Source organism: Manihot esculenta, chromosome 7 (assembly GCF_001659605.2).
Source record: "Manihot esculenta cultivar AM560-2 chromosome 7, M.esculenta_v8, whole genome shotgun sequence".
NCBI classification, from domain to species: Eukaryota; Viridiplantae; Streptophyta; class Magnoliopsida; order Malpighiales; family Euphorbiaceae; genus Manihot; species Manihot esculenta.
The window spans coordinates 5,835,284-5,857,201 of NC_035167.2; the positions used below are offsets into that span (position 1 = coordinate 5,835,284).

General features: G+C 30.7%; 1 protein-coding gene across 2 annotated transcripts; it reads right to left on the reverse strand.

Annotated features, from left to right (window-relative positions):
• Nucleotides 1–402: 402 nt before the first annotated feature.
• Nucleotides 403–7,901, reverse strand: LOC110619354 (DUF21 domain-containing protein At2g14520). Of its 2 annotated transcripts, XM_021762747.2 has the most exons (11): nt 7,239–7,900; nt 5,625–5,701; nt 5,466–5,549; nt 4,937–5,050; nt 4,766–4,852; nt 4,339–4,478; nt 4,157–4,244; nt 2,958–3,031; nt 2,740–2,864; nt 2,315–2,580; nt 403–755 (listed from the first exon to the last, which is right to left on the reverse strand). In XM_021762747.2, exons 1-11 carry the CDS (start codon nt 7,414–7,416, stop codon nt 711–713), a joined length of 1,278 nt encoding a protein of 425 aa, XP_021618439.1. In that variant the 5' UTR covers nt 7,417–7,900; the 3' UTR covers nt 403–710. The 2 variants fall into 2 exon arrangements, with proteins under 2 accessions (XP_021618439.1, XP_043814377.1); XM_043958442.1 differs by lacking the exons at nt 4,766–4,852; nt 4,937–5,050 and having other exon boundaries at nt 7,239–7,901.
• Nucleotides 7,902–21,918: the final 14,017 nt, after the last annotated feature.

Genomic DNA, 21,918 nt, shown 5'->3' on the forward strand with positions numbered 1-21,918 from the left:
ACATTTGTCATTGCATTTTTTATTATTTTTCTCTAAATTCAATATATTTAATGAGTTTTATTTTTTAATAGATCATTTAATAGATTTTATTTATTAAAAATAAAACTATTTCATATTTAATCACAAAATTCTCTTATTGTAAGACAACCGTTATTAATCTACAAAAATGTCTGATTTCAGAGAAAATCCGAACAAGGTAAAATAAATTTATTTATTTTTTTCTAACATACTCCTAAGAGTAGAAAATTTTAAATTAGATTATCAATGTCTAATTATTAAATAAAGAAACTCACTATCATAAAACAATTGCACATAAAATCTCTTCTTTTTTTTTCTCAATAAAAGAAATTAAAAATTTAGGTAGACCAAACTCCTTTTTCTTGATTGAATTAAGCTCATATGTTCATATTTCAAACCCTAAAATACCATATCATTTTCATTTCATGGCTATCTTACAACCAAGATAAGTAGGCAGCTGCTTATGGTCTCTGCCTCATACCTGAATCTTGAATCTCAATGTTGGAACAAATAGTCCTTTTTTCCTTCACACTTGCAAACAATATCTTTGATAAACACAGTACAATAGCAAAACAAAGCATCTAAATCACCCTATTCTTGGTTTTACAGTTCAAATCCTCGAGTAAATTTAACAAATTTTTTGTGGTTATCTATACTGCAATACATTTCGCTCACCCAGAAGAAGGCCGGTGTTATGAATCTTCGAATTGATGATCCGTCTCATCATAGATCTCCTCCTACATAGTGTAAAACGAAGGTTAGGATAAAACCCACCCTATCAAATTTGTTTTTTACTAAAAGAAAAATTATTATTTAGTTCGTATAATACGTAAAAACTCACTAGTTGATCATTCAATTTTAAAAATTACATTAAAACGTCCTTAACGTTTTAAAAAGTGTACTAGTTAGTCCCTCCGTTAGTTTTAATTTTTAAGTATTATTAAAAAGTTTAAAATGTCCCTAACACGAAGGAATTAAATAGTAAATTTTTTAAAAATCTAAGAGATCAATTACTAAGTTTTTCAAAACTACAGAAACTAAATAGTAAAATACTTAATGGAAAAATTAAAAAAAAATTAACTAATAGACTTTTTAAAACATCAGGAATGTTTTCACATATTTTTCAAAACTAAAGAACTAACTAGTGAATTTTTTCTTACCTTAAAGACTAAGTAGTAATTTTTCACTAGTATGCAGACCTCACATTAGAACCATACAAATCATCGCCTCTTTTTTCTTTTTAAAAAAAGAAGGAAAATGAAGAGGTTATATAAAACATCCCTTTATGCTTGGCTAGAGTGAGAACACTTCCAAGCACTTCATTAATCATTAATTTCTACCCAAGACTTCTAAGCAAAAAAAAAAGAAATTATTATTTAATCCTTGTAGTATATTAAAATTAACTAGTTACTCTCTTTGTTTTTAGAAATACGCTAAATAGATCGTCCATATCTTTTCCAATCATTAACTATTTAGTCCTTCCCATTAATTATGGTGACCAAAAAGTTGTTATTTTGAAATTACAAGACTAAATATTTATATTTTGAAATTTTAGATATTAAACAGAAACATTACACACATAATAGACATGAATTATTCAGTGTATTTTTAAATACAGAAACTGAGTAATTCATTTCATTAAACTATGAGACTAAATAGTAAATTTTTCAAAAAGTAATAACATAAGTGGGAGCCTTTGCACTTAGGATTGAACATTTAGTAGATTTGATTCAAAATCAAACCGATTAAATTAAAAACTGAAATTTGAGTATTTATAAAATCAAACCGAACTGAATTAGAGGAGAAATTGATTTGATACGAACCAATCTAGTTCAATTTGGTTCGGTTTTTTAATAAACTTATTTTTTAAGCCTTATTATTTGAATATGGTTCATTTCAATCTTAATTAGAGTCCATCTCCTTATATTATCAAAATGATATAATATTGCTATTGCTAACTAATTAGTTCAGTTCGGCTTGATCAAATTTTTTTTTTTATCAAAACCGATTGATCAAAACCGAACTCAATCGAAATAACCGAATTTTTTAAAAGTTAAAACAAAACAAAACCAAACCAAATTTCCAAATTAATTATGTTCGGTGGTTATTTTGAACTCCTATTTGCAATGACCTTATCCTCTGCATCCAAATTCAAAGATGTTTGTAAAGAAGAATACATCTCCATTCCAACCATAAGAATCCCTTCTAATAAAGGCTCCAAACCCACTTGATTCATGTCCATTCCATTAGAAATTATTTGAAAGATAAAGTAAAATTGGTAAAATGCCATAAATACCTGTAAAAGCTCTTCAATGACATCTTCCATTGTTATTATGCCTACAGCTTCTTCTTCTTCAGGAATTTGAGGGAGTGGATTGCCATTTATATGCAAGATGTCTGAGTCAATGTCCTTTGTCCACTTCTTGCTCCTTGAGCCCTTAAATGAATTGCTGCCAGTATTGGGAAAACTCTTCCACTTCTGAAGCGGCCTTCTGTTTTTTAAAGTCTTCTCTTGAGCAGGCTTTTCACCATCAATATCAACTTTAACTTCCTTCAATGGATCTATTTACATGTGGGGAGAGAGAGAGAGAGAGAGAGAGAGAGAGTGAGAGAGAGAGAAGATATTATCAAAATGATTTCCCCATGATTTATATGATAAGTCTATCATGATACCACTAAACAGGTTTTGAGATAAAAAGGAATTATCAAGTTGGCACCTACCACCAGCACCATTGCTGGTTGGCTTCTCCTCCATCTTGCTGCACTTTTTTACAACAACAGCCATGTGACTGTGACCTTTCTGAAAATCATTCAGGATATCATATAATGGCAAATTTTCTTGAACCCTAAAGCATTGAAAGCACATAAGAGCATAAGTTTTAAGGTAATATCAATCACATTGAACGTTGTAAAGAACAATTTAACTGCAAAAATGATACCTGGGAATCTTTCGTACAGTAACATTCTTCACAGGTGTTTCATCTTCTGGGTGAATTGTCAACAAATTCTTGACCTAAAAAAAGGGGAAAAAACTATTAAACATTATTTAAATAATAAAAAGAAAATAGTAGAAATCAAACAAGAATATCTGACAACAAATCTATTACATGAGATCATGTTGAAAGAGATGAAGTAAAGGCAAGACCAACAGTGCCAAATAGTATCAATTAGCATACAGTCTACAATCTCTTTTTTTTGTTTCCTTCCTAATGTAAGCTAATACTTTGCTTCCTTGTGGTTGGGCCTCTTTTGTTCTTGCCTCTTCTGAGATTTTTGACATGACACTTTCAGCCCCTAAAGTTTCCCGAACACTCCCCCCAACTCCAAAACCTCTTATCTGTCTCTCCGTCTTATTTTTATTTAATTGATAAAAGGGTGACTCAATGCATGAAGCATCCCACACTTTAGGCTCTTACTTTGCAGAGAAGCAGTTTCTGTGGCTTGAACCCGTGAAATTGATAAAGGAAAAAAAATCTATTAACTTAAACCTTGTGAAAAATATTACATTTTTAGTTTCATAAAGAAATAACGAAAAATTATCATCAGCAGAAAATATATGTCTATTCACTCCTAATATGATGAACCCATGTGAGAACTGGGCAGTAAACAGCGTCTATATGTTTGCAGGTGGCATGTAACAGCAATATGATAATGCAAATGCATTGAATCACCGCATTATTGAATACCTCTATCTGCCAAACATGATAAATAAATTCTTGACAAAACACATCAGACTAATTACACTGCATTTAAACCAATCTCTTCAAACAATAGAACACCTCAACCTAGGACTATTACTTCACTTTTTGAAATACTTAAATATCCAAGGTAGCATACAAGGACACCTTCCTTGTATCACCTAAGACCCACAAGCGAGCTTCATAAATATTCAACAGCAAACGGAGGATATTCATTTAAGGAAAACAAATACAAACCAAGCAACCCTGTGATTCAAAATGCTAATAATACCTTGATCATTTTATTCAACAGCAAACCAGATTATTCAACAAAAGCCAATTCATAGAGAAACTACATAATATAAGGGAGGAAAAAAGAATCTCCCAAAATATGTTCAATACAGAACCCCAGAAAAAAAGGTTTCTTTCATCTTCATTGAATGTCACTATTGTCAATTTACCAGAATAAGTCCAATTATATTTGTAGGTTGCTCATAATAAACTGGCACTCTGCTATGCCCTTTCTCCAATACCAAATTCATCAAATCCCTGTACATAAGCAGTATGCAATGCAGCTAATAAGGATGAATTTATGCAACATAAGCAAATTTCTTTTCAGTTTAATCTCTCCAAAACATCTTACTTGTCAAGTTTGGCGTTTATATCAATCGCAAAAGTTTCAGATATGGGAGTCATGGCATCACCAGCTGTTTTCTCACTGAGCTCAAGTGCTCCTGCTATAATCGTTGTCTCATCATGTGTCAGTTCTCCGCCTTTTCCTGCCTAATAATGTTCAATACTAGGATCATAAAGATAATAGTAGATACTAAAACAAGTAGGACAGCGTAACAACAACCAAACTGGACATAGTAGGACCTGAATAGAAAATGAACAATAGGGTACAGCAAAATCTACAACAGATTGACATCATAACTTCACAAGGGTAATCAATGAGCAAGACAAGCTTATAAAGTGAAGGAAAGTAACAGAATAAGCTAAAAACTACCCACCAATAGAAACTCAGAACAAAAACAGAGTACTGTTCAATAATGTAATGTTCTCAAACACACCTCGTTACCATGAAAATTTACAAGTGTTTTCAACTCAGCTCTGCGAAACAGTGCTACATGCCCATGACCCAGCAGAAAGTCCAGAAGCTGGAAAATTATCAAATGTAATATTAAGTTACTTCACTAATAGAAGAGGATTAAAAAAAGTTCCCTTAAACTGACATATATCACCTTGCTTATAGGATAAGCAACAGGGAAGCAGATAAACACAAGAATGCGAACAAATGGAGCCACTGTTGCACCAATTGCCAAACCATACCGGGAACAGACAGATTGTGGTATAATCTGGACATCCAAAGTAAAGATCAATTAGCACATCCACATAATTGTATTTCCCATACTACTATCTTAATTACATATATAAGAAATTCTAAGGTGCCCAGCTATGCAACTCAAGCTTCCAAGGTGAGCGTTCTCTTCAAAAAAGACAGCTCATTTCTTTTTCTTTTTTTAACAAAGAAAGACAACAGACTTTAAATACTATGCTATTCAGCAATGAAGACTTGACATCTAGTGGATCCTCATATAAATACCGCATTGGTTGCAAAAATATGATTGGTAATGTGCAAGTGGCTCAGACTCTCAAACTGCATAATTCCACTATATGTCTATTATTCACCAGTCCTGCCTTCACCAACTCAACATAAACACAAAAAAAAATAAAAAATAAAAAAATAAAAAAACTAAATGGTTTTCTCACCTCACCAAACAGGAGAATCAAGGTAACTGATATTAGAATAGCACCCCAAGCCGTCACCAGACTATCAAGAAAGATAGGAAGAGCCTGAAAAAGAGGACAGTAAGTGATTTGTTTTCTACCATGCAATCAAACCACAAAAGACATGTCATTAATATGTACCTCCATGGCGGCAGCATTGCAAATGAGAAGCGTGCAGAGCAACAAATGCTGTTTTCTGACAACTGGCAATATCTTTGCTGTTATCACAAAGGACAAATAATAAGTACATTGTGTATGACCAAAGTAAAATAACTTCCCAAGAATAACACCTACGGAACAGGCATTTGAGAGAGATGCAGCAAAAGCTGTAAATTGTACATTATTGGAATTTGGATCTCCAACAATAGTCATCAAGCAAAATTGACTATTATTGCACATGAAAAAACTAAATCCTGAAGTAGTCTTCATATAGAAATATATGTTTCTTCATATTTTAATAGCTAAAAATGAAAATAAAAAGCTATCAACAACACTTCTCTTCCTCAGATGAATCATCACTATCAGCTAACAGTTTAGTTTTTTTCTGATGCAGTATTCCTCAGACCATCAACCTCAAAACCTCTAATGAATGATGAAGCCTTAAAAGATAATTCAACTAGCTCAATTACATATCCTAGGACATGAACAGTCTAAAATCATGAACATAGGGCTATTTTTTGACACATAGGTTGTATTCAGTAACATCAGGCTACAAAAACCCACGCTAGAGTTTTCTACAATTATAATAATTCAAAGTGACTGTGATAGTGACTCTTGAAATATTGTTAGATCAACATGCTACAAATTTAAATTGCTTTCGACATTAATTTCCATAGCAAAGTCTTTAACAAGTCTCCAAAATTGCACAATTTTTCAAGTGATCACAAACATTACAGGACTCCAGGCTAGTAAGCCAAACAGCTAGTTGAAAGATTAATGTCTGGCTGCTTTGAGTAAATGGTAAACACCCAAATTGAACAAGAGAATAGCAACAAAGAGCACACAACAAGAACGAATGAACCTTTCGAAAATGATTCCAGAAATTTAGACACGCCAAACACTAACAGGCAGCACAAAAAAGGCAAGGAAAACCAGCCATGAAATTGATCAGTCGAGAAACAAAAGCACAAGGCAAACTAATAGATACCAACAAGGTTGAAGGAGAAATTTCAGAAATTTTCTTCTTAAGGAAAGTTTTGGCATTTGGTTGCTGCAAATCAGCTCCAAGTGTTTTGCACAGGCAGTTGAAGCAGCACCAAAGATCAAATCACAAAGATATGGAAAATTATTACCTCATATAATATGATAAACATAGATCAGTCTTCTCACTGTCATTTTTCTTTATTCTTCATTGTCTGATCAATCAAATTCTTTTATTTTTTGTCTGACTAGATATTCTCTCCTTTATTCTTACATTAACTGTCCATTCATCTTTTTTACTTTCATATTTTTTTAAAAGAAAATTTTGTTGATTTTTATCTAATAATTTAAGAACGAGTGAAGACGCTAATTCTATATTCATAATGAATGTTAAGACACGCCCCAAGACAATAAACAAATCAGATTAAAACAAACTTAACATCTTTAAGCATACGTTAAGCAACATTTTCGCTTCAGCTTGCTGGCCCTACAAAAAATCAAACTCCACCATCCAAAATCAATCCCCAAATCTCTTCATTTTTTCTTAGTATCCTAGCATAAAGGAGAGCAAGAAAAAATAAAAGCTAAAGTCATTGAAGAGTGAAGAGATACTACCTGCATGTTTGCGATCTTTCGGGGTGCCGGATTGAGCAAGAACTTCAAGATCAACGATACTCATAGACATAAGCCCCAGAGTAAGCCCAGACATCGATCCAGCAAACATCACCAGAAATATTATTATTAAAATGTGTAAAAAGAAATCTGTTCCACAGCACTCATACTCCACCGCCATTCAATTTCTCTTCTCCAACCAAATGAAAAATCCAAAAAGAAACACAAGGAAAATCGCAGTTGCTTAATTGTTAGAGAAACGACAACCAGAGCTCAATCACCTCCATTTTTGCTAAAAAAATCCTCTCCATAAACGAACATTAAAAAGAAACTTAGCGTTTCGAAACGGTTTCTTTTCTCTCCAACGTAAAACCAGTGCCAGTACACAATCTCTAGACGTTTCGTAACCTACTATTACACAAGCACACAGAGAAAGGTAGAGAGGGGAGCTGAGGAAGCAGAGACTGTTTCGGAGTAGAGGAAGACGAGAAGATATTTTTTCCGGGGAGAATAGAGAATGACGGAGAAGTCACCGGCGGTTGAGAAAAAAGGAGAGAAGGAAAGAGACGGGTTTGAGATGATATGACGTCAGAGAGAGAGTGTATGCGCGATTTGACGATGTCTTTAATCTTCAAGGGTGAGGCTGATGGAAAGACACCGCGAGCGCAAGTTCTGTATATATCAAGTTGGCTGGCTGAGCTGTCCCAGGATGCGGCTTTTCTGTGTTATTATTATTATTATTATTTTTAATCTGTTGTTAACATGCAAATCAAATTAGTTTTTTTTTGCAAAGGAAGGATTTTATTAAAAATTCAAGTTCCAAAGAAAAAAAAAAGTATATAGTTAAGTTGGGTTAAAGAATTAACAATAAAAAAATCATGATGAAGACATTTTTGACTAGTGAGTGTGCTACCATATTTCTAATTCTATTGATATGATGAAAGATTGCAGAAGATAAATTTTTTTCGTTGTATATAAAGTATCATTAATAGAAAGAACATTTGAGGATCTTTGTAAGATATTGATAACTATTAGATAGTCGCTTTCAATTCAAATGCGAGAGGATTGATATTGAAGAGTTAGTTGTGCAGCCTCTCTATGAGCCATCGCTTCTATTATTGTAGGATTTATGATATCCAAAATTTGCTTGCAATTCCAATCAATGATTTGTCTTATCTCATTCTTAGTCACTACTGTGATAGAACCACATTTATGTCTGATATTCATAGCTCCATCGAAATTTATTTTAACAGTTCTTAGGGATGGGTAAGACCAAGAAGGCCGAAAGTGATGGTTTTCCATTTGAGATTGATATTATTACAGCTCTATCTCACTTAATTCCTGAGAGAAGTTTAAGACTGCTAAAATAATATGTTATGATCCTATGTCTGATTTCAAAATTGCAGTTCGTTCCTAGCTTTCCATATAAACCACAAAAGGAGGACCATTACAATCACAAGCTTACTAAAATCTACTGATGTCCGCAGGAATTCTAATATTTCATACCAACAATCCATCAAATTGGTACCATTCGAATTAAAAGAGCACAACATAAGAGGAGAAGCTAGCCATACTTAAGAGGCTTTCGGATAGCTAAAAAACAAATGATTAGTTGAAAATTTGCAAGTATTTGAAGTTGTTGAAATAATATTGTGAAGAGCTTCATTTTTTGGTAACTTATCCTTCAGAAATTTCAACATAAAAATAGAAATTTTAAGTGGCAGTTAAAGGCTCCATAATTCTTTCCAAAGCTTTTTATTGGAAGCTGAAGTATTGGGACCAAGACCTGCCGTTGAGAAGCTTCCATTATATGCTTTAAGCTTACAAGCAACCCAATAACTTGATTTTACTGTGTATTCTCCAAAAGTAGTAAACGCCATGCCAAGGAATCCTCACGATCAAACAAATTGAGTGGGATGGCCAAAATATTCTGAATTTTTTCATCTTTAAAAACATATTTGAGCTTGTTGATATCCCAAGAGTGAGAGTTTGAATTCATAAGCTAAAAAACCATATTGATATTTAGGTCTGCATCTGGTCTTATCTAGAGTGTCCTAGGAAAGAAATTAGGGACCTATATGTCATGTTTGCAAAGAATTGAGTTACCATTATTGTTTAAATCCATTATGCTAGCTTAAGTGAAAAGGACTTTTAAAGGCTAAAAGCATATTTTGGTAGGTCAATCTATGATTATTGAAAGTTTGAAAACTAAATTGAAACATGGTAAAGAGTTTAGTGGGTTAAAGTGTAAATATGAAAAGTTAAAAAGATAGAATTTAATGTACCCAACATGTGTCACCTAGCTAAGGAAAGAAGAATTGACCAAGCAAATAAAAAAAAAAAAAGAAAGGGATTGTCTTCTCCACCATTTAATTGCCGTAGCTCACATCCATTGAAAACCAAAGATTTGTTTTGTCTTCCTTCCACCAAAGTCAAGCCAAATCTCACTCAATCAACTTCTTCCTTTAACCAAAATTTACCCTAAGATCAAGAACGAAAGGAACAGCCATATATTGAAAAGATTGGAGAAGAAAAGTGTAGGGTTCCATATACATCAACCTTGAAAATCAAAGGTGAGCTTAGAAGTGTGTAGGAAATGGCATCTTTTCATTTATTCATGCATGAATTTGAATTATAAAGCTTTATAGTTTATTCAATCCTTCCCTAAGATATAAATTGACCTAGGTGAAGGAACATCAAAGGGAAAGGAGATAGCTAGAGAGTAGAAGTGGAAAAAGGAAAGAGGAATTAAAGAAAGGTTTGGTGTTTCTTTGATTTTCTGTTTTCCTTGAATTTTCACATGGACATATGAAGTTGGAGATTGATATGAAACAGAGAAAACTCTGCCGAAAATTTTGGTTTAAAAATCTCACATTTATGTTAATCATTTGATGAAATTTACATACAGTACCTAAAAACTTGGTATTTACAGATAAAGGAAATTGTTTTAGTCTGGATATATCAAAAGTGGCATAGTTTGTGACATTCCTTGCTCTATCTACTCTTTGATAGGGTAAGGGGTGTTACAATTATTGAGATTCCATTGAGCACCTTCTTCCATAATTCTTCTTCCCCACAAAATGCTCTGCCATAACCTTGCTTTGCTCGTAAAAAAGAGGTGGAATGAAAATACCTCCCTTTAAGGATTTTAGCCACTAAGGAATGAGGTTGAGAGAGAATTCTCCACCCTTGTTTAGCAAGCAATGTCATATTGAACATCTCCAAATCTCTAAAACCAAGTTCACACTGTGCTTTTGGATAATACATTTTCCTCCAAGAGATCCAATGTATTTTCCTTTCCTTTTGCTTTTGACCCCACCAGAAATTAGAAAACATCTTATTAATAGATTTGTAAAGATCTACACTCATCCGAAAAACAAGACATAACATATGCCAGAAGAGCAATGGCCACCGCTTTGATCATCACTTCTTTTCCACCCTATGAGAGGAGTTTTTCTTTCCACTCTGCCACTTTGCTAGAAATTTTTGCCTTAAGCTGCTCAAAAGTTGGATCTGGAGAAAAGCATAGAAAGGCTTAGAAATTTATCTTGACCTCCAATGTTTTCTACCTGAAGCAAGGTGGCTATATGTCTCCGTATGTTCATTGGAGTGTTGGCACTAAAAAAATGGAGGATTTTTCCAAATTAACCTATTGTCTACTCACTTTTGCGTATTTTTGAATAATTCCCTGAATAAGGTGAGCTTTCGCATAAGTGGCCTTAGAGAATATAATTGAATCATCAGCAAACAGAAGGTGTTTCATTGTTGGCCCATGTCTAGATATAGAGATGCCTTGAAGTGGGGAGGAGTTCAGAAGGTAGGAAAGGCCTTATGCACAAAAGAGATAGAGATAGAGATATGGTGAGAGTGGATCACCCTGACGAAGTCCTCTAGATGGTTTGATCATTCCTGTTTTATGTCCATTGATAACAAGGGAATACGAAACTGATGAGACATATTCTATCTCCCAATGTATCCATATATCATGAAAGCCTAGATTCTGCATCATATGCTTCAAGAAGCCCCAATCAACACTTTCATAGGCTTTTCCAATATCTAGCTTAAGAGTGAGACCATAGTTTCTTCCTTTTTTTTCTATGTTTCAAATGGTGCATGATTTCATGATTGATAATTATGTTATCATATATGAGATGGCATTTAGCAAAGGCATTTTGTTGTTCACTAATAATATCATTCATCATTAGTTGCAATCGGTTTGTAAGAATCTTAGCAATGATCTTATAAATAATCTTATAAATAACGATACAAAGACCTATAGGTCTAAGGTCCTTCATGGAGTGCATCTATTTGACTTTAGGAATGAGAGTGATCACTGTATGATTCAAACTTTTGAGCATTCTTCCTTGTTGAAAGAAGTTAAGAATAGCCTCACTAGTGTCATTGCCAATGATGTGACAATAGTTGTGAAAGAAATGACCGGTCATGCCATCTGTAAGGAAATCCAGAGATTATTGCAATCCAAAATTACGCAGCAAAAAATAAAAATCTTTGTTTCCCCTTTCAGGATCCGAGTGTTTCGTTTAATTCGAAAGGAAGGATAAGAGACTAACCTTTTAGCCTTGACGAAAAGAGACTATTCCAGACTGATGGTGCTACTTCTGAAACGAACACCTTCAATGGTATCCACACGAACGTTTCCATCTGGAGTGCTAGCTCTCTCAGCGGATGGATTAGCTATGTGCTCTCCGATCTGCAATCCAGAAAAATGATCACTCAAAAAAAAAAAAAACCTTTTTACCGCAATTTAAAGAAGGTCTTTTATGTTCACTCGTTTTTCAATCTTTTCATTTTCCCACACTTCTTTTCGTAAAAGAGTTGTGTTCATAATCAACTATCACAATATCGTAGATACTCATATATCTGTATGTCCTTTTCAAAAATAAAAAATAAAAAATCCTTTATTTGTAACAGTTACAGATAAACTGCAGATCTTTTTTTTTTTTGAAAGCAAACTGCAGATCTTTTAAATGTTATTATCTTATAATAAAAATAATTAATATTAATAATAATCATAACATTTTTATTATTATTAATTATACTAACGGGCTATTAACCCATTAATATGATAGCGCATCAATGATGTTCTTTTGTGTGTGACCCAATAGGCACACATTAATTGATAATAAGCCCAGTCCCACAAGGCGTATAAATCATAAGCGGTCTCTAGCAAGACATTATGACTATCCAATTAATATGAGGATAGATAATCCAATAAAATCTAATAAACAAAATATGTATTAATCTCTTTGTCACACGATATCTAGTTTGAACATAAGTCATAGTCAATGTCAAACTTATAATGTTCAAACTTATGATTTCTCAATCTCTAAGTAGACTGATAAAACAAAAAGATGTTGATCATATTATCAATTCAATTGAGCATGACCATGCATTTCTCAGTCTCACTTATCGAGGAGTTCAAAAGATATCTCTCTCAAAGAGAGGGACAAATTTTATCTTGATTGTTCAATATTTTCTACATAATTTCTATTATACTCAATCATAACCTTTATGATTATCCGATTAAAAACAATATTTGATTATGTCAAAACATAACAGTCCTTATGTTGAAAACTATAACAATCTCTAGTCAAATGATTAAATCATAACTATCTTAAGATTCACTTAGGACAATAACCCATGTAGTGATCTCAATGTTGGTCTATCTATTACTTTATTTTCTAACAAGTATCTATGATTATTGATTTATATCAACATACACATAATCATCTCATAATTATTAATCAATAATCATACTAATCATATTTTATTATTATCATCATAATAATAAGTAATCAGGGATATTAATCATTATTATGTAACATGTAAACAAATAATAATGATAATAAAATCTCTTTTATTAATAAATAAAATGACATACAAAAAGGTTCAAGATAATGGTCTATGAAAAATACACTAACGCCATCAACCCCCGGTGCTTTTGTTGGATTAATGGAAAAAACCAGCTTTTTTAATTTCATCCATACTCACTTGTTGAATAAAAGTAGCATTCATGCTTACTGAAACTCTTGGTTGAAAATCAGAAGTAACTTGATCAAAGCTTATAGGATTGGAGGACATATATATATCTTGAAAACAATCAATAGCAATATCAGAGATTTTGGATTGAGATTGCCACCATCGACCCTCCTTATCCTGTAATTTCAAAATCTGATTGCGTCTCTGTCTTTGTAAGACTGTGGCATGGAAGGAGGTATTTCTGTCTCCATGTTGAAGCCATTTGACTCTAGCCTTTTATTTCCGGAATCGTTCTTCCCTTTCCAACTCTTGTTTCAAATCTTTTTCTGTGCCCCTGATTATGGAGTTATCCTAGCATTGTGCATTCTTGGCTGACTCTAGTTGCTGTTGAAGATAAGTAATTCGACTTTTAGCATTTTGATTCGAAGATTTCTTCAAATCAAAAAGCTTCTATCTGCAATTATTTATTTTAGCCCATACTTGATACAGATTGGCTCCATGGACTGGAGTATTACAAGTATTTGAAATGATATTCTCTGTATTTGGTCCGTTAAGCCATCTCACATCAAAGCAAAATTGAGGTTTTGATTTTTTGTTTGAGCATAGAATCTAGTAAAATGGGTCTATGATATGAGCCTTCATCTTGGAGATGTTGCACCATGGAATTTAGATATTGAGCCAGCCAAGTTGATGAGTAAAAAGTCTTATCAATCCTCTCTCTGATATTCTTAGAACCATCCCTTCTATTATTCCATATGAAAAAAGGCAACTGTGACCCAAGTCCAGCATCCCCATTATGTTAGAGAAGTCCCTGAAGGATTGAATTTTGGCTGCATAATGAGTATCACCTCCTTATTTTTCATTCGAGTGGAGGAAGGAATTGAAGTCCCCTATCATGATAAACTCTCCAAGCATATTCTGTTTCAGGTTGAGCAAAAAATCATATTGAGCATGTCTTGCATTATCATCAAAGTGAAGGTGCACTACAATAATACCTCAAACCAAATTGAATTGCAGATCAGTTATTTGAGCATGAACAAAAAAGAAGAGGAGGACATAATATTAATATCAGAAGACTCTTTTCAAACCATACAAATACCCCTAACCAGGCCTCTAGGGTCCACAAAAAAAAAATTACAAAAATCACATTTCTAAACATGTTTCCTAACAACTGGTGCCTAGTTTTTTGTTTCCAAAATGCAAACCACATCAAGGAAATATAATTTAGAAATTCCTTTTAGATTGTGAATTATTAGGGGATTCCCCACACCATGACAATTTCAAGCTAGTATCTTCATTTATTAAGGTGGGACCAGTTGGGGCTAGTTTTCTCCACCTTTTCAGTTTCTAAAACAAGAGTGCAGCATCTCTTATTGTTGTTTTCATCCTTCTCAATATATTTTCTCTTTTCATTACATTCTGAATGTATTTTTCCCTCCTTCAATTCTTCAATGATCACTCATGTACTCTATTTATTCTTTGTTCTGGCCAATCTTTTCCATTTGTGCTTAGAAGGAATCTCTTGAGTAGCTTTAGGTGCCACTGCAGTAGTTTACTGAGTATGACTCTACATCATATTTTGTTTCAAAGCATTTGGATGGAATAATTATATTGCAAAAGGGATAAGATTATCTAAAGACATAATCTGCTGAAACTCATAATCTTTAGTTGGTATATCTAAAGGGGTGCAACGGTTAACAAGGCTTAAATTCCTTGCAGCTAAAGAATTTTTGGATTTTTTTAGATCAGAAGAGTGGGTTTAGTTTTTTCCATTCTCTCATACTTAATTATAATACATGAAATATTGCCATATGATGTTTTGCTATAAAATCCTAGAATTAAAGGCTTTTCCATATTAACTTGAGTGCACAAGCGAAGATAAGATGGGTATCCAATGACTCCTTCCTGCGCAAGATCCATTTCCACAAATTGCCCAATTAGATTGCCTATGGCTTTTGCATTAATGGGATTCATTTGATTTGGGGCTAATTCGTGCACCTGGATCCAAAAAGGCAAGAGAGTGAACTTAGAGCCAAGTTGGTGGCCATTCTCTAATGCACAAGTGTTGGTTTTGAATTGTCCAAGGCCTATTCTGCAGCACAAAATGCACATGTACTTCATGCTCGAAAGTAAATTGAAAAATATTTATTCCTTTTGCTGCAATCTAAAACCTTCTTTTAATCAGCCATGACTTTTCTAGAGTAGCTTTAATTGTGTTTGTTGAGAAAATTTTAGTGGAGATGACTTTCCCCACTAAAATAAGCTTATGAATGGTTAAGTGGGTTGTGTCATCAAATACTAGTTGGAGTGTTGGCTCTGAACATTGTAGATTTTTTGTTTTATTAATAAGATCAATAATAGTTAAGCCAAGATCATTCATGGTTGTTGGAAGGAATAAAGGTTATAGGGTAGGAAGAGATAAAAGAGGGAGATCATAAAGGAGGATGCTAATTGGTAGGTAAAAAAGAGTAAAGAAGAATACTATGGAGCTAGATATAAAAAGTCGAGAGAACACAAAGGAACCCAGTTTGGGCAGATGATTGTTTCAAATTAGTTTTGTAATATATATATAGAGAAAAATATAATTGTTTCATAATATTAGTATGAATTTTTTTTAGCAAAGCTGTAGGGATATCATTTAACAAGACCATAACTAAGCAAAACTTACATGAAAAATAAGTCTATCATCTTATCTCATTCACGAACCCTATTAAAAATCCAATCCATAATCACAAGCCTAAAACAGAAGACGACCAAGCCAATACTGTTAGAAACTCAACCACTGAACAACTACCGCTAACACTTGCCCCTTACCACAATCTGCGAAGAAAATATTTTCAAAAAATGATTGCTCACACAAAACAAAGACATGCAAAAACCAAACGCAAATCACAAAAAGCAAAATCAACTAGATATGTAAATCCAAAAAGTAAAGCAAACCAACCCAAAATTATAACTGAACTAAACAACAACAGGAGAGGTTCTTCACCATCAATTAGCAACTTAATCTCCAAAAGAACTTGATTCACCAAAAGGACAACACCACATGAAAGATAGGGACGCGACAAAGCTTAGCCTTGTTGAAGCTAGTGAGAGTGTTGATCGCCGGACAACAGTGCAATCCTGAGACATTGCAGTCAAATAGAAGAGTCATTTCCTCAAGCTAAAATCAAAATGTCTTAAAAAAGACAACTAAAACCTGAAGACAAATAGAGATCCAAAAACTTACAGAAACAAAAATCAAACACCACACAAACATACATCAAAACATAACAAACTAGATATGACCAGATGGGGAAAAAAGCTCAAAGACCTAAGCCTCCTCCCACTAGTCTACAAGACCCTCGCCGCTTCAACTATCTCCCTTCTCACTTTCTCTTTCTCTTTATCTTTCTATTTAGCAAAAACTATTAGATTTATCCTAACTATACAAACCTACTAAAGTTGCTAATTTCATTTTTTTAGGGTAAATTACACTTAGATTTCTGAATTTTAGTATAATTAACGAATCGATTCCTATATTTTTAAAACCAAACAATTAAATCTCTTTATAATCAGTTCATCCAAATTAGAGGTTCCTCCATCCATTTTTTCCGTTAAAAGTGTGAAAATATCTTTATTATCCTTTTCAAATGGATAAACTACACTTGAGTCCTTGAGTTTTGGCATAATTAATATATCAATCCCTATATTTTTAAAATCGTATAATTAAATCTCTCTATGATCAGTCCGTCCTCATCTATTACAATTTAAACATTTTGATCCTTCATTTTTTATTTAAAAGAATACTTAAATTTTTTTGTCTATAATGTCTCATTTAACTAATTTTTTAACACTTTTTGTTTTTCAATTTCTATTCATTAAAATATTTCAATGTTTATAACTTCAAATTTTTTAAAAAATACTTACATTTTCAATTATTTTTAAGTGATATCAAAATAACCTTTAAATAGGTTGTAAAATTTTATAAAGAGTATTTTTTTAAAAAAAAATTATACTTTCGAAAGAAAATTTGACCATCCACTAGTTTTAAACTAATGTCTATATTGAATAAAAAAATATAATTTTAGACGAATTAAATATAAATGAATTTAAGAATTTAGTTTAAAAAATGCAAGGATAGATCCGTCAATAACGCTAAAACATAGGAATTAAAGTGTAATTTACATAATATAAAATTATCACCTATATTGGAAAGAATTAATATATCAATCCCTATATTTTTAAAATTTTAAAATCGTATAATTAAATCTCTCTATGATTAGTCCGTCCTCATCTATTACAATTTAAATATTTTGATCATTCATTTTTTATTTAAAAGAACACTTAAATTTTTTTGTCTATAATGTCTCATTTAACTAATTTTTTAACAATTTTTGTTTTTCAATTTCTATTCATTAAAATATTTCAATATTTATAACTTCAATTTTTTTAAAAAATACTTATATTTTCAATTATTTTTAAGTGATATCAAAATACCCTTTAAATAGGTTGTAAAATTTTATAAAGAATATTTTTTTTTAAAAAAAAATTATACTTTCGAAAGAAAAATTGACCATCCACTAGTTTTAAATTAATGTCTATACTGAATAGAAGAATCGTAATTTTAGATGGATTAAATATAAAGGGATTTAAGAATTTAGTTTAAAAAATACAAGGATAGATCCGTCAATAACGCTAAAACATAGGAATTAAAATGTAATTTACATAATATAAAATTATCACCTATATTAAAAAGAATTTAAGTGTTAATGAGAGTATTTTAGATATTTGAAATGTTTATTCTATTTTGACCATTGACTAATAGAATTATAAATGGAGGGACGTCTAATCTAAATGGAATAATTATATAGATATTTAAATATACGATTTTAAAAATATAAAAATTAATCTGTTAATTATATTAAATTTAAAAATTTAAATGTAATTTATTTATTTTTATTTATATTTATCTCTAAATTAAAAATAATAATAAAGTCGTCATTGTCAACTTAAGAGCATAGTGAGATACATTCACCTTAATCTATTTTACCTTATTTAATATTTTAAAACATTTTATAAATAAATTTTAAAATTAAAATATAAAATTTAATATTTTTAACTCTGTTATATAATTGATAGAAAAATTTAATATTTTAGCCATATTAATTTACATGGTCTGAAACTGTTTAAGAAAATAATAAGCGTTATTTCTTATTATTAAATATTTAATTTTAAAAAATTGTCAAAATTACGAGAATAATTTTTTCACTAATTTCTTAAATTTTAAAAACTTAAACTAAATTAGAAAATTTTTTTTGAATATTATATGTTGTGGGTTTAAAGATTTTGTGTCCAGCTCTCTAACGCATGTTTACAAAATTTTCAACGAGTATAATTGTATAAATAAAAATTTTATTTAGTTTTCAAACTTTAAATACAAATAAATTGAAAATTAAAATTTTAATATTTATAAAAATCAATTTTGATCAGAATCGAATCGAATTGAACTGATTTGATTCTGTTCGATTCAATTTAGTTTGATCGGGTTGAATTTTTAATAAATTTTTCATTTTTTTCCCGTCATTTTTAATATTTTAAAATTTAATTAGAATATTTTAATTTTAATATGATATAATCTATCTATATTATTTAAAATAATATATTATTATCGCTAATTGGTTTAGTTCATTTTTTATTAAAATTAAATTGAATCAAAATAATTAAAATTTTTAAAATTAAAATCAAACCGAACCGAACTAAAATGAATAAAAAATCACCAAACTAATATATAATTTACTTCATATATTTATAAAATTTTGCTCTATAACACCATTACTAAATGTTGAATTAGTATTTAAAAATAATTTTTAATTAAAGTAAATTATATTTTAATATTAAAAATTTTATAAAATATATAATTTACTTCATATATTTGTTATAAAATTTTATTTTATAATAAAATAGTCCTTTTAATTATAATTCATCCCTATATCCTTATATATTGGTCCTTAAATATTATAATTATTTATAAATAAATATTTATATTTTTTTTTATAAATGAATTTCACATGTTCATTAAATTTAATATCTTATATTTAAAAATAAAATTAACAAAATAAAAATTAAATCAAGAATCTTAACGTAATATATATCTATTCAAATTAAAGATTTCCTTCTTAACATTTTTTTATTTAATTATGATAAAAAGGAAATGTCAAATTTTTTATTTAATTTTTATTTTATTATTTTTACCTATAAAGTACTAAAATTTAATAAACAGATAAATTAATTTATAAATATAAGAACTTATTAGTAATTATAATAATTAGGAACTAATGTATAAAAATATAAGATTAATTTTATTTAAAACTATAAGTGTGAATTTAAGATTTAATTTATTAATCAAATAAAAATTTAAAGAATTAAATTTAAAAATATAAGAACTAAAACTTAACTTTTACTAAATATCAGGGATTAAATTGATAATTTATCAATAATATTTAATGGTGTTAGATAAAATATCTCACTATGCTAATGGCATGAGAATATAATATTTTTTATTATAAATTAAAATATAAAACTTTATTTGAAAATATGTTAAATTACAATATAATTTTTTTAATTATCTAAAAATAAATAATGAGACTCTCTAAAATATTCTTAATTTTTATATTATTTATAATTAAATAATTTATATTATTTAAATTGATTTTGGAGTTTATATAGATTTAATTCTTAATCCACTTATGTTTAATTTCTCAATGTCTTAAAAGATTATATTTAACTTCAAGGATAAATGTTATAGGAAAGGTTTATTAAAATATGCAATTCATGTTTTTTACATATATTCGTGTGGAAGTTTCCAGAACATTAATTTCTAGGAAAAGTAATTGACTAAGAAACTCTTTTTTTTCTAAAAAAAAAAGAAAAAAGAAATTTTTATGTTTTTTAAGGATATATAAAACCCCAGTGGGGTTGAAACTCAATGTTAAAATGCTTATATTTAGTTTTAAATTAATAAATAGAGAATAAAAGATAAAAAAAACTTTAAAAAAATGATAAATAGTGATATAATACAAGAACCGCGCAAAGTAAATAATAAGCTATCGCTATAAGATAGAGTCACTAATAAGAGTTTGATAAGTCAATATGCGGTTCTGCTTGTGGAAAAGAAGACCCGCACGCTATACCACTCAGTTCTTCGTCAATACTTTCCTTCTCTTAAAGAGATCAAGTATTCAAATAAAGTTACCATTATCAGACACAATCTCATATATCTCCATAATACCTATAATTATGATATCTCCGATTAATTAATCGATTGGATCCCAACACGCCCCCAACATCTATCATCCTTCTTTCTTTTCCCTTTCTTTCTTCTTTTTCTCTCTAGCTGTTCTCCATACACGTCCCGACATCGATTGAGTGAGAGTGATTGACATTGCTTAAGTGAGAGGGATCCCTATCACCAGAGGGAGAGTGGACGACATCGCTTAAGTGAGAGTGATCCTTGTTGCAATCCTTATTGCTTGCACTATTGTGGTCCTTGTCACCTATGCTATTGTGGTCCTGCTCCACTATGGTGGTCCCTGTCACACTATTGCATCCTTAGAAGAGACACAAATAGTAGGTAATCTTCCATTCAAGTATCAAAATATAGATGCATTGAGATTTGATGGATTTATAATATGTAATGTGTATTGTACTTAAGCATACTTGACGGGTTTTATCGAGTGGCATTTACTTGACATCTTTTAGGATTTATAATATGCCATATGTCTCGTGAGTTTTACAATATCACATTTCTGTAGTATTGAAGCAATTTGTGTTATTCAAATAGTGTTTTCATACAGATTTTTCCCTTTTATTCAGGTTAAAAATACAATACACATAATGGTATAACTTTAAAATTACATTTAAAGACAATGAGAGTGAACTCAAAAAAGTACAAATTAATAAGCAGTCCTACTTTGATCTATTGTCTGATGAGTATAAGTTATTTAATTTGAATATTGATTACATAACAATTGTGTTTGGGAACCGTCTTAGGGTTGAAACGTATGTAGACCTTATGGTTATGTTTGAGTTGTACAAGGACAACAATATGATTCTTTCAAGAATCAAAAGTCAATTTGTGCCATGAGAAAATCTAATGTGAGGGGAGAGAGTTCAAGTAACGTAGGGGCCAAAAGGATAATGTTATTGAGAAAGGTAAAAGAAAATTATTGAGAGTGACATAAAAAGTGAGGGTATTGAGTTTGCATGTCAATTTTATAGGAAAGGCAGATGTAGGAGTATCCTTATTAGAAGAAGAGGAAATTATGTATCTAGAAGAAGAAATTCTATATCTGAAAGACATGTATCTTTTGAACATGTTGATAGAAAGGGTAGGGATAATGGTAATGTATGGCAAAGAGGGCATGTTCATATTACACCAAATGTGTCACCAAATGTTATTAATAGTGACACTAAATCTAGTAGTGTTGAAGAGGTTAAAAATCAGTGTCCTCATATTAGGTATAAAACTAATGAAGAAATAAAGAGTGATAATGTAGAAATAGAAGGTGATGGTGATAATGATGATGGATTGTCTAATATACTTAATAATATAGAAGACGAACTTAGTTCACAAAATATTGATACTTATAGAGATCCTTTTAAGGTTTATATACATGCTCTTTTGAAAGTAAAGGAGGTGAAC